This window comes from Squalius cephalus (assembly GCF_949319135.1).
Source record: "Squalius cephalus genome assembly, chromosome: 24".
Taxonomy (NCBI): domain Eukaryota; kingdom Metazoa; phylum Chordata; class Actinopteri; order Cypriniformes; family Leuciscidae; genus Squalius; species Squalius cephalus.
In genome coordinates this window covers 10737270-10750774 of record NC_137145.1, presented here as the reverse complement: position 1 = coordinate 10750774, position 13505 = coordinate 10737270, and the positions used below count along the sequence as shown (strand labels likewise).

Here is a 13505-nt window from a genome sequence, read left to right as displayed (position 1 = left end):
AGAAGCAAATAGCTGTTAAAAATGTGTAAAATGCAGAGGGAGTGCAGCAGATTGCAGGAATGTTTTGTTTGCTTGAAGGAGAGGCCTGTAGGATAGGAGAATCCTTTATCATTAGCTGTAACATCTCATTGTACATTTTGTGCTCAGCACTTCAGTCTCTGTACCTGTGTGGGGGTGTGAGAGAGGTGGAATGAAAGAATTAATGAAATTAGTGTGGACAACAGAAAGGAGGTGCATAATAACAACAACCATGATGTGCAGAACTGTGAGAATGGTTTAATAAGATCCTGGATCACTCTATCGAAATTTCAGCTTTATCTGATTTCTGTTATCTCTCAGTCCGTCGTCATGTTGTACTTGCAGAGTTCTGCTGCAGTCTGAGAGCTGCTGACTTGTTATGTAATTAAGGTTTTGACCTGCAGGAAAAATATCCTGTTTGTTTCAGTGCCCACATTTGGTCAAAAGTCAAAGGAAATTGAACACTAAAGCCAAGAAACACCAAACATGAAAGAATAGATCAGGTTTAAAAAAAGAAGAAGAAAAAAAGATGGTAAACTTTCAGGGGGAAAAATCATTTGTATGTTTGTCTTGCCAGTAAAAATATCGAAACATCCTTATAATAATATATTTTTATATATTATATTAAAATATTACAAATAAAATAAATATATTTTAATACAAATATATATCTTTCTTTTTGTAAAATGTAAAAAATATTTATTGAATTTCTTTTTATCATAAACCTCACTACAATTGATTAGATTTATGCTTATAACAAGAAAAAAGTAACTAAACTTAATTCAAGAGATATTCTCTGAAATTATTAGTAGTCTTAACATTTTTGTATATTCTCAAGTAAATTTATCTTGGTTTAAAAATGTTTAGATAATTTTTTTATTGGAAAACAAACTGGTGAAAATCGTGGAATTAATGGAAATTATACAGAAGTATAAAAAATGCACTCATTTGGTGATCATAATTTATAAGATGCATCACAGGAACATAACAGGAAATTACAATAAAGTGCTCTTCTTGCAGAACAAAGACCACAAAATGGCCCGGGTGGCACTTGAATCTCTCTATCGACTGCTGTGGGTCTACATGATCCGAATCAAATGTGAAAGCAACACTGCAACACAAAGGTAGCATATTGTAAAACTAAATCATACCAACACGATTTAAGAAATATATTTCTAATATAAGAAATATAATGGTTTTCATTTTAAATGCATCACACTGACAGTAATGATAAGGAATAAGAAAATAATAATGTTGATTCTGATTGACATCCATTAACATGACATTTTTATATTTTTATCCATTCCAGCCGCCTCACCTCAATCATATCAACACTGTTCCCTAAGGGTTCACGGAGCGTCGTTCCCAGAGACATGCCCCTCAACATCTTTGTCAAGATAATTCAGTTCATTGCCCAGGTTTGACACTACTCGCACACACACCTATAGACGTCTGATGCGCATAAAGAAAATATTCCACATCTTTTCCAGTGCCTTTTTACAGGTCCTGCAATTTTAAACTGTTGTCACACAAATGATTATCATTTAACACTGTGTAATGTAATCTTTGTTTCTTTTCTGGATATAGGAAAGACTGGATTTTGCTATGAAAGAAATAATATGTGATCTGCTGAGTGTTGGAAAATCAGCTAAAGCTTTCAGTTTAAACCCAGAGGTAATGCTCAAAGACACACACACGTTTACTTCAAATGTTGTAATCATTTTATCTAAAGCTCATTATTAATACCACCTATTAATAATAATAGAATTATAGAATTATAAATATGGAATTGTGTTTGAACCATACAAACACATTTAACCCAAAAGACCGCCTGAGATGAGATCCTGCTATGAGGAAATGCATATTTTGTTTATTTTCTGATGTATATCTAGAGAATGAACATCGCCCTGAGAGCATTCCTCGTCATAGCCGATAACCTGCAGCAGAAAGATGGTGAACCACCCATGCCAAACACAGGGGCCACTTTGCCTTCTGGGAACACACTGAAGAAGAAAAAAACCTACCTCAGCAAAACTCTAACTGAGGAGGAAGCAAAACTGATAGGTCAGGGCACTTAGCTATTACAAACACCTGCCTGTTTGTGTTTGTCGTTGTTGTTCTTTTTTCAGTTTTTCATAGTCTGGGTTGTTTATGCTGTTCCCTGCAGGTATGGCACTGTATTATTCCCAGGTCAGGAAATCCATTGATAACATCCTGAGGCACTTGGATAAGGAGGTGGGCCGCTGCATGATGCTCACCAATGCCCAGATGCTCAACAAGGAGCCCGAAGACATGATCACGTAAACAGTTTTTTCTGACCTGTCACCACCTATTATTTATCTCAGAGTGTAACATGAGTGGGTGAAGGAAACGCTCACAGCCAGACAACTTATGAGTCACGTTCAGCATACACACCCTGTTTAGATAGTCTGACATTCTCTTTTTTTCCATTTCCTTGTGTTTCTCTTTACTCTGTCTCTCTCATTGTTTACTTTTTCTTACCTCATCCCTTCTCTCGGGTCAGGGGTGAGAGAAAACCGAAGATTGACTTGTTCCGGACGTGTGTTGCGGCCATTCCACGTATCCTGCCAGATGGCATGTCCAAAATTGAGCTCATCGATCTCTTGGCCAGGTGAGTTTCACCATGTACCCTTTGTATAAACAATACACTGTGCATTAAAAACATAAGAGAAGCTGTAATTGTCATTGATTGTTTTTCTTTCTGCGTTCTGCAGGCTGACGGTCCACATGGATGATGAACTCAGACTCATTGCCCAGAATTCCTTGCAGAGTCTGCTGCTGGACTTCTCCGACTGGCGAGAGGACGTGCTGTTCGGGTACACTAACTTTCTGCTGCGTGAGGTGCAGGACACGCAGCAGGGCCTGCAGGACTCTTCCGTTAAACTGCTGCTGCATTTCCTGACACAGTGGAGGCTGGCGATACAGGCACCTGGAAAACGCTCGGCTGAGGTATCAGCATGAATTTTTCTCTTTAATGGCTATACACACTTAACCAATGTAAATGGTTTTTGGGGGCTGTGTGCATGATCATGTGTATGTGTGTATATTTGTTGACCTTAGATGGGATCTCAAAGCAGCGGGAGCTCCAGACTGGCGCCCGATCGCAGTCCTCACTCCACGGTGCTGCACGCTGTGGAGGGTCTGGCCCTGCTGCTGCTGTGCTCCTGCCAGACCAGCACTCGCAAACTGGCTGTGTCCGTCCTCCGAGAGATACGCTGCCTGTTTACAGCCATCGGACAAGCCGAGGTGAGACAAGCTGCTGGGTCTGTAGCAGATTATGCCAGAAACACAAACTAAACTAAACAGAATTACGTAGAACAAGGTAGAGTCAAATAAGATATAATAGAAAAAGACAGATAATATAATAGAATCTGAAAGAATAGAATTATAAAGAAAAAGATAGCATAGAATAGAAAAGACAGAATAGTACAGATAAAGGTAGAACAGAAAAAGACATAAATTTAAATAAAAGGATAACATTGATTAGAAAAAAGACAGAATATATTAGAACAGATTCTGGTAAAATAGAAAAAAAACTAAATAATAAAGAAAGGAGGAATATAGCATATAATAGAATAATATAGAATAGAAAAAGACAGAATATAATAAAATAGAAAATGATAGAATAGAAGACAACATGATAGAAAAGAGAAAGAGAACATAATAGAAAAGAGTAAGATAGGATAGAAAAAGACACAATAATATAATTTTTTATTTATATATATATATATATATATATATAATATGTATATGTATGTGTGTGTGTGTGTGTGTGTCTATATATATGTATATATAGAATATAGAATAGAATAAAAAAACAATTAGAACAAATAAAATAGAATAGAAAGAGACAGAAGAGAAAATTATAGAATACAACCGAGTACAATAACTTGGGAAAAGAAAAATGAAGAATAGAATAGAAAAGAAAAGACAGAAGAGTTTCTCTTTTGCCATTATTGTTGTTGGAGAAATTAGTTGTATACTTGGAAATAATTTAAAACACAGATAATAACCAAACATTAGGTTGAACTAAAGCTTATTGACTGAATTTGATGTCATGTGACCAGTTGAATTAATCATAAACATGCATGCACATGCAGTGGATATCAGATGCAATCCTAATCAGTACTGTTAGTGTGTAACCTAAACATTATTCAACACAAGCCTTGTAACTGTCATGTGATTCTGCTCTCAGGATGACGATAAGTCCATGATCGAGGTTATGGACCAACTGGCCCCCAGCGTGCTGGACAGTTTCGTCCATGTGGCTGTCTCTGACTCTGTAAGCATTCCTTATTAACCCTCCGGATGTGTTTCTGTTTGTGGATCCATATGTTTGTGTGTCGTTCTCAGTACTGACCTCAACTTGCATAAAATTGATTTGTGCCACAAGAGTTTAATAGAATTCAGTTGCCAAATGTCTGTCTTTAAAGTCATAACACTCATGCATGCTTGCTCAAGTTCAGCTATTAAAATCTGTGTTCTGTGTAGGCCACCCTGCCCATGAGTCATCACGTGGACCTTCAGTGGCTGGTAGAGTGGAACGCCCGCCTGGTTAACAGCCACTATGATGTAAAGAGTCCCTCTCACGTGTGGATCTTCGCCCACTCGGTGAAGGATCCCTGGGTGCTCTGCCTCTATAGCTTCCTTAGGCCAGAGCACCTCCCCAAACACTGCCCAACAGCGCTCAGCTATGCCTGGCCTTACGCCTTCACTCGCCTACAGCTGCTTATGCCACTTGTTGACCCAAAGTGAGTTTTTCGATCATCTTTACTCTTAAAACGTCCGGTTTATAGTAGTTTTTGTTATTTAAATTTTTTTACGAATACTGGGGTGGAAAACAGACTTTCAATAATTTCCCTTTCTCTGGTACACATTTGCAGCAGTCCCGTTTACGCCAAAAAGACCAGCACGCCAGGCCCAGCCGATGGCTATGTGACGCTGTGGAGGAATTACCTGATATTGTGCCTCGGTGTTGCCAAACCCAGCATCATGAGTCCGGGTCACCTGAGAGCCTCCACCCCTGAGATTATGGCTACCACACCTGATGGCAGTGTCACGTATGATAACAAGGTGCGTTGTGCCCATAGTAGGACAGTGATGATTTGGAAGATTAAAGAACTGTGATGTCATGAGTAAGTACATGTATGTGTTTCTGATCAGGTGATAGGCACACCATCAGTGGCATGGCTCCTGAAACAGCTGGTTCCCCTCATGAGATCGGAAAGTTTAGAGATCACGGAGTCTCTGGTCCTCGGCTTTGGGCGAACAAATTCCCTTGTGTTCAGGTATTGCTTTTAATAAACATGCCTCTTTCTCACTTAATGAGCTATTTAGCATAATTTTACCCCAAAAAACAGCTGATTTTCAGAGTTTGGATTATTTCCTAAACCAAGGCAGTTTTACAGCAAATTTATCAAAGCATTCTGGCAGCTACACTGGACTTTTGCCACACATACTGAGGGAGCTGTGAAAAATGTGAGGTGTTTGAGAACAGCGCATGAAAAGAGCAAGTAATGTGTGTCCCAAACAAAATAGCAGAGATGACTGTCATTCCATTCTGACGTGTGCCGTTACTTAGAAGAGGACAGATGTCTACAGGTTCTATAGGACTACTAGTGGTTCACTGAAGCTCTTATTGTTAACTAAAACTATTAAAATCATTTTCTGTAATCGGAAAAAAGCTGAAATAAAATATAAATATTAGATGAAATACATAAACATAAAATTAGTTGCCTTGGCAACTAACTGAAATAAATTAGTTTAAGTATTTTTTTTTTTTTACTGAAACCAAAATAAATAATTAATAAATAAAGCTAAAAAGAAATACAAAGTATATAAAATACTAAAATAACACTCAGCACAGGTTATTTTATGTCATTTGAAATGTCAACCCCTAGATGTATGGATTTTAATTTTGACAATTTTTGTCAGATATGAATTCATCGCAACATTATTACAGTTATTGCAGGAAAAAGCCTTATTTACTTCAGGATTTTGAGTCAAAAGCATGTTTGTGGAAATATTTATGTTGCTTTCACTCTGTGGGTGTCTCATGACTGTTTCTCATGTGTGTTTGATTAGGGAGCTGGTGGAAGAACTCCATCCTCTAATGAAAGAAGCTCTGGAGAGGAGGCCTGAGGTGAGAGCTCTGCCCAAATCCAGCTGAATTTGGAAACCCCCATAGATAACATTATGTGTATTGTTGTGTCTATAGTGCAGTGGCAGTGCTCATGCATAGTAGTATTTACATTTTTAGATTTAAATGGACTCTCTCTCTGTGTCTTTCTGTATTTCTGTCTCTGTAGAATAAGAAGCGGAGAGAGCGGAGAGATCTGCTCCGGCTGCAGCTGCTGCGTATCTTTGAGCTTCTTGCTGACTCAGGGGTCATCAGTGACAGGTGAACTTGTCCTCTGATCCCACTGACTGGTTTTGTGGACTTATGAAGTCAAATCCAGGGTTTAACTTTTTAAACTGATCTTCTTTCAAAACAAAGTGAATCTTTGACCTCTGTTGAATTAGGAAAGAGAAAGTCTTGTAAAAATCCCTTGTGCGCCTGTTTTACTCTCTTCTTCTCTGCAGTACCAATGGGGCGTTGGAGCGAGATTCTCTGGCTCTAGGAGCCCTTTTCCTGGAGTATGTTGATCTGACCCGGATGCTCTTAGAAGCAGAGAATGACAAAGAGCTGGACATTTTGAAGGACATGAGAGCTCATTTCAGTGGAATGGTGGCCAACCTCATCCAGTGTGTTCCAGGTAAGACTGTACATTAAAAACATAGACCAAATACTTTGAATATCCATAATTTATTATTTTAGTTAGAACCATCTTCTCCATTAGCATCTCAGTGATCATTCCCAATGTATAATGAATTCTCAGAATACTCCGAAGTGTACTCCTGAATACCAAATTAGAGCAGGTGAGATATTTTAGCTGGTATAATAGAGCCATTGATACACAGGTCTTGGGAGTATAAGGTTATCCAAACATACCGCCCCTTCAAAGGCTCAATAGGCTCCAACTCTGAGTGAGTCACTTATTAAAGGCCCAGGATCAGAGCTATGAATAGAACTGTGCAGGCTCTGATTAATACGCGCTGACTGACCAAGAAAACCCTCAGACCAGCAAAGCACAACATCCCCTCTGACACACAAGTAGCCTACGCAAGCCCATCAAAAGCCCTGCGTCACAGCCAGCTCACAAATCAAAAGCTGTTTGTGATGCAGGGCTGTTCAGTGTGTTCACATCCTGTAAAATATGGGATGAATATTACCATTTTATATAATTAAATATGACAGTCTGTACCTGTTAAAAGGGAAGTTTATTTTACAAGCTATTTACCTTTACAAAGTAAATGGACAAATGTACACAGATGATACTTTAAAGAGCTATTTCCACTTGATCTGACCCTTAATTCATCAATTGTATTATAAATTATAATAGTATTATCATTTAATATTAAAATGTATTCAAATAATTATAATTACTTTTAATTCAATATTCATTGTACACATAAACTATTAAGGAGCACAACTGTTTTCAACATCGATAATAAAAAGAAATGTTTCTTGACCACTAACTCAAAACATTAGAATGATTTCTAAAGGATCACGTGACACTGAAGACTGGAGTAATGATGCTGAAAATTCATTCAGCCTTGTCATCATAGGAATATATTACATTTTAAAATAAATTAACAGAATTATTTTAAATTGTATTACTGTTTTACTATAGTTTTTCAATAAATGTAGATTTGTCTGTCCAAACACATTTTACACTGTACCATTAATTCTTGTTTGTAAAACAAAACATCAAAGCATGTTAGATCCTCAAATCTCGTTTGGGTTTTTCTCTTTAGTCCACAACAGGCGGTTATTGTTCCCCCAGCAGAGCTTGAGACATCACCTCTTCATTCTCTTCAGCCAGTGGGCCGGACCCTTCAGTGTCATGTTCACGCCTCTGGACCGCTATAGTGACCGCAACCACCAGATCACACGCTACCAGTATTGCGCTTTGAAGGTAAACCTGGATAAAAAATGTGGTATTGATTTCTCTTAGAGGTTCACCATAAAGGCATTTTAGCAAAAAAGATATTATTTCCTCATATTTGGCATTTATAAATGTCTCGTAATTTAAAGGGGCTATATGTAGTTTTCAGCGGCCTCTAGCGGTGATGTTTCAGATTGCAACCAATACAAAGCAGAGGTTTCTCCATGATTCAAAAGCCCTGCCAATGTTGATCCGTGTTTTCGTCCAAAGTTGATCCGATTCACGTTTGGCCTGACGAGCTTCAGCAGATAAAACTTTTTTTTGTTTTTTATCATTATGTGGACATTGTGTTGGAGTCTGTGTTGTGCTGGGAGCAGGTCGTTTCTTAGTGTTAGCAGACTCCATGTCATAAGTTGCAGTGTCGTCGCTGTTGAGTGCAAAGTCAGTAGACGAGGCGAGAGGCTCGGGAGCGCGCATGCAGGTCTCAGTCACGTCACTGGATTTCGCGGTAAATCCGACCCGGAGCCTTCACATAGAAATAGGAATACTTGCTTTCAGAGGTAATAGCAAAACCCGCCAAGTGGATCATTTTAATGTGAGATTACAACCCCTTCACACACAGGCAATAAAAAAAGAATTAATTTTAGTAGAAAAACTACACATAGCCCCTTTGAGAGAACAGATGAAGTTTTGAATTGTTTAGAATTTGCCATCACAGTTTCGTGGACGGATGAAATGATACAGTCATGTTAGCGCCACTAAATCGCTAAAATTTGAAATCCAATCTGGAAAGTACCTGTAAGCTGTATACAGAACTACCTGTATACAGAAAATTCCCCAAGCTCTCTGTACCCTCTTTGTCCAAACAGGCATGCAGTTGGCAGGTACCCGAAGCTCTGATCTTTTTTTTTCTTTTTTGTAGAAGGCGTGAAAATCCAATTCTGTGTGTTACAATGGATCAGGGCTTTTAGACAGAAGAAGCTTGTGTATAAAGTCTCTCGTGATGACGATTCATGTTGAAATGGGTCGGAACTGTGGTTTGTCCACATGCTCCAAATCACTGAGTGTTGATATGGGATTTCCTTTGATGTAATGTTGTGTTTGTGTGTGTACACTGCTTGTCCTCAGGCTATGTCAGCGGTACTGTGTTGTGGCCCTGTGTTCGATAACGTGGGCCTTTCTACAGACGGATACCTCTACAAGTGGCTGGACAATATCTTAGCCTGCCATGATCTCCGGGTATGCATGTACTTCTTTTTTTTTATTGCTAGAAAGGTGTCGGCTGTAGTCCTTGTCTTAACCTGTTGATGCTGAACAGACTTCCTGTTTAAAATTTTATAGCTGCTTTTAATACCTGCATCAGGTTTAATACTTGTCATTAAAACTAAACCAACAAGCCTGTCAGGATTGGCCTAAGAACATATTTTGTTTTATATGCTTTTCTTCTTTATTGACTTTATTGGTTCTGGGTTGTCAACCATTCAAATAATGAGTAATCTTATTTGTTTAGGGCTGCTATTAAAGTTTAAGGTTTACTTCAATTACTAACCCTTGTCATTCCAAACCCATAAGACTTTCGTTCATCTTCGGAACACAAATTAAGATCTTTTTAATGAAATCTGAAAGATTTCTGTCTCTCCATTGACAACTAAGCAACTACCACTTTCAAGCCCCAGAAAGGTAGTAAAGACATCATTAAAGTAATCCATCTGACTCAATCTGATTTAACCTCAATTTTATGAAGCGACATAACATCATTTACAACTTTTATTTACTTTTGTAATTTTTTTCTCCACCGCATGTTCACAAGAACACCACGATGCATGCAATTTGTGTTGACACGACAGCAGGAGCTGACTTACGCACTGTCAACACAATACCGTCCAACACGTATGTGCTCGCACATTCACGAGAGCACAACGAAGCATGCATGTTGTTTTGACACGAGAGCAGACGTTGTTGCGTGAACACGCACGTTGGAGAATCTTTTTTTTCGTGAAATAACCCTTTAATGACTAGTAGGATGGAAAAACTTTAATTCGGATTTGTCTATGGGAAAAACACACATTTAAACTGTTTATATCACTGGCCTGGATTGCAGGTGCATCGGCTTGGCTGTGAGGTTGTTATCTTACTCCTGGAACTAAACCCAGATCAGGTGAATCTGTTTAACTGGGCTGTGGATCGCTGCTTCACTGGATCATACCAGCTCGCTTCCGGATGCTTCAAAGCTATTGCTACTGTGTGTGGTAGCAGGTAATCAGAACCTTCATCACTACCATGGTTAACCCTTCATGAAATTTCAAGATTTTGATGTCACTTTACATCATAATACATTTTTTTTTATCTGTATTTTTTCTTACTTTTCAGGAATTATCCATGTGACATTGTGACCCTTTTGAATCTGGTGCTGTTTAAATCATCTGACACAAGCAGAGAGATATACGAGATATCCATGCAGCTTATGCAGGTACCTAACCTTTTTTTGTCTTTTTTGTGCTGGCTCATTCAAGCCAGTAGCTCAGATTTTTGCTTGTCTTTCCTGTATTTTCAGTGTCTAAAAGATTTATTTTTTGTTCCATATGTTAGAAAGTAGAAAGTTTTTATTCCAAAAATAAATAAATTACTAGCTCCATGGAAGCTATGAATTAATTCATAATCACAATTTTTGTGGGAAACGATGGCATACAGTGGAATGTTCTATTATTTTCTTTTTTCTTTGTCGCTCAGGTTCTGGAGTCCAAGTTGTCTGTTTACTCAAAGAGGATTGTGGGGCAGAAAACAGGAAATATCCTGTATGGTACACATGGTCCTTTACCACCTCTATACAGCGTCTCTCTCTTCCAGCTCTCAAACCAGCTGGCCTGCATGTATCCTGAACTCACCCTGCCTCTCTTCTCAGGTAAGGTGTGCGTGTCTGCGTATGTGACACACTTTCTCATGCTTTACAAGGAATACCTCTTAGTCACATGCTTGGATGTGTCACCAAAGTGTTGCCTTACTAAAGGCAAATAAACACGTACGTGTAAAAGAATGGGCCTGGTCAGGCGTGCTCTGTTATTGTACTGCAGCTCAACTTTTGAACTTGAATGCTAAACCTGCCTGCTTTTTTTTTCCCTCCACAATCATTTCTCACATGCAGAGGTCAGCCAAAGGTTCCCCACCACTCACCCTAACGGCAGACAGATCATGCTGACCTATCTGTTGCCCTGGCTGAACAACATAGAGCTGGTGGACACAGGACTGCTCCCCCCCTCCTCCAGCCCAAGCACCCCGGAGGAAGAGGCCCGTGAGCAGGCCGACAACCTGGGAATCACCCACAGGCTCAAGGGCAACGGCTGGGGCTCTCTGCAGGCCACTTCACTGGTCCTAAACAACCTCATGTTCATGACAGCAAAGGTAAGAGGCGCTGTGGCTATTGCTTAAATGCCAGTTGTGGTGATGACTCGACCCAATACGAAAGAAAAGTCACAAATTAGGCCACATCCACACGAAGCCAGAGCTTTCCCTATCCGATGTTTTTTCCCCCCGTTCAAAAAAAAAAATCCGTAAACATGGCGTCGTCTCAAGAAATATCTGCGTACACGCGAAACCACTGAAACCGACTCAAAACAATGTAGTATACATGCCAGACCAATATGTGGCGCTGTAATTCTGCCACAGACATGCACTAAAAACGGAGAAGAAAACTTAGAGCATGCGCATAAACCTTGCGCGCTGTATACAATAATATTTAGGCACAGTAGCTTCTTTTTTTCTTTTCTTTTTTTCTTTTTTACCAAGAACTTTATGAACAATATGAACAACCATAAATGGCCTGGTACAAAATATGAGTCAAGAAATTCGATAGTTAGCGGACGCATAAAGCTTGCCACAAAGAACCGGCAAAAGTAATCATTATGAATGTGTCAAATATAGCAAGGAGACATTTTAATTGTTTATTAATAAACTATTTTCTGTGTTTTCTGTGTCAGTCTCGGCTAAAGATGTTGACGATGCTGACTCGCACCTTCGCAGTATTGTGAACGTGCCTATAGAGAGAAATGCACACTTCATACGGATTACATAAGAGAGTTGTCTGTTTCTTTTCGTTTTGTTTAAAAGTAGACATTTCAAGCTTTCTATAGATACATTTTTGAGTTTTGGTTCATTTATGAGACGAGCTCAGTTCACGAGCAATGCAAGTTATATCGTGCCGCTGCCTCCATGTCCTGATTAAATTGTCTTCTTATTTATTAAATCCAGGCAATTGGTTGATGAAACATTGATTAAAATTAAGATACAATTTATACAAAACGAAATTCACTTTAAAGAAAGGTTTTATACAAAACAAAACTTAATGTGGTCAAAATTATGTCTCCCGATATATTGCACATCTTATGATTACTCATGCTGTTCACTTTTCATATAATCAACATATTATTTACAAAAAAAAAAAAAATATTATTTACACATAAATATGAAACTAAATAAATTTTCTTTAATGGCTACAACATGTAGACTTACAGTACAGAGCAATTTAATGTCAGAGTGGAATTTGAGCGAACCCCGTTTTACCGGTGATCATGTGATGTGGGGCAGGGGTGCGTTTTTTGAATAATAATCAAATAATTCCCAGCGGTCGTCGAATATTATTTTTGCTTGAGACACCAGATACCACCTTAGGACCCGGTTTAAAAAAATAGTGGTTTCAGTCCCCGAAAACGCCGGATCCGTCTGGACGAAACGCCAATACGATACAAAATTTGTACGGATACAGCTAAACGCATCTCCGTGTGGACAGGTCCTTAGATCTCTTTAATATCTCAGTTGTTTGTTGTAGACTGCAAAGAGTTGATTATTCATTATGCAAGAATAGTTGCCTTACATAACTTTCAGGAAAAATACAATGCTGTAAAAGTGTACAAAATAGCCCCTTTAAAGGTTCTACAGTCAACTAAGATGTTACTGTTGCTGGGTTTTTTTATCAGTATGGAGACGAAGTTCCAGGTCCTGAGATGGAGAACGCCTGGAATGCTATTGTGTCCAATGACAAATGGAGTAACAACTTGAGAATAACGCTGCAGTTCCTCATAAGTTTGTGTGGAGTCAGCAGCGACACCACACTGCTGCCATATGTAAGGAAAACACACATACAAAAACTCTTAACCCACATGGTCATTTTATTAGATCTAAATAATGGACTAAATTTGTCTCTAACTGTTTTTAGATTAAGAAAGTGGTGATATTTCTGTGTCGGAATAACACCATTCAAACCATGGAGGAGCTGCTCTTTGAGCTTCAGCAGACAGACCCAGTAAACCCAGTGGTTCTACACTGTGACAACCCACCGTTCTACCGCTTTGCTGCCAGCAACAAGACTTCGGTTGTGGCCTCAGGTGAGGCACATATGATCCCCCACTTGGAGATGCCTAGATGATTTTCCCATTACTACTGGTTATCCCCAGGTTACAGGACTTAACAACAGGGTTTATGTCT

At 38.9% G+C, this 13505-nt stretch overlaps 1 protein-coding gene across 13 annotated transcripts in view; it reads left to right on the top strand.

The window, feature by feature from the left end:
* fryb (furry homolog b) overlaps nt 1-13505 on the top strand; it is a 68758-nt gene that overhangs the window by 35428 nt on the left and 19825 nt on the right. For all 13 annotated transcript variants that reach the window (XM_079861078.1, XM_079861080.1, XM_079861087.1 and 10 more), the window contains 23 exons: nt 1039-1142; nt 1328-1436; nt 1606-1692; nt 1911-2082; nt 2186-2318; nt 2543-2650; nt 2754-2988; nt 3100-3285; nt 4235-4321; nt 4531-4790; nt 4923-5112; nt 5203-5327; nt 6124-6181; nt 6348-6439; nt 6622-6794; nt 7897-8057; nt 9156-9266; nt 10129-10283; nt 10398-10497; nt 10758-10929; nt 11170-11426; nt 12998-13144; nt 13237-13405. In XM_079861078.1, the coding sequence (XP_079717204.1) occupies nt 1039-1142; nt 1328-1436; nt 1606-1692; nt 1911-2082; nt 2186-2318; nt 2543-2650; nt 2754-2988; nt 3100-3285; nt 4235-4321; nt 4531-4790; nt 4923-5112; nt 5203-5327; nt 6124-6181; nt 6348-6439; nt 6622-6794; nt 7897-8057; nt 9156-9266; nt 10129-10283; nt 10398-10497; nt 10758-10929; nt 11170-11426; nt 12998-13144; nt 13237-13405 (3391 nt within the window). The remainder of the gene's footprint in view (nt 1-1038; nt 1143-1327; nt 1437-1605; nt 1693-1910; nt 2083-2185; nt 2319-2542; nt 2651-2753; nt 2989-3099; nt 3286-4234; nt 4322-4530; nt 4791-4922; nt 5113-5202; nt 5328-6123; nt 6182-6347; nt 6440-6621; nt 6795-7896; nt 8058-9155; nt 9267-10128; nt 10284-10397; nt 10498-10757; nt 10930-11169; nt 11427-12997; nt 13145-13236; nt 13406-13505) is intronic.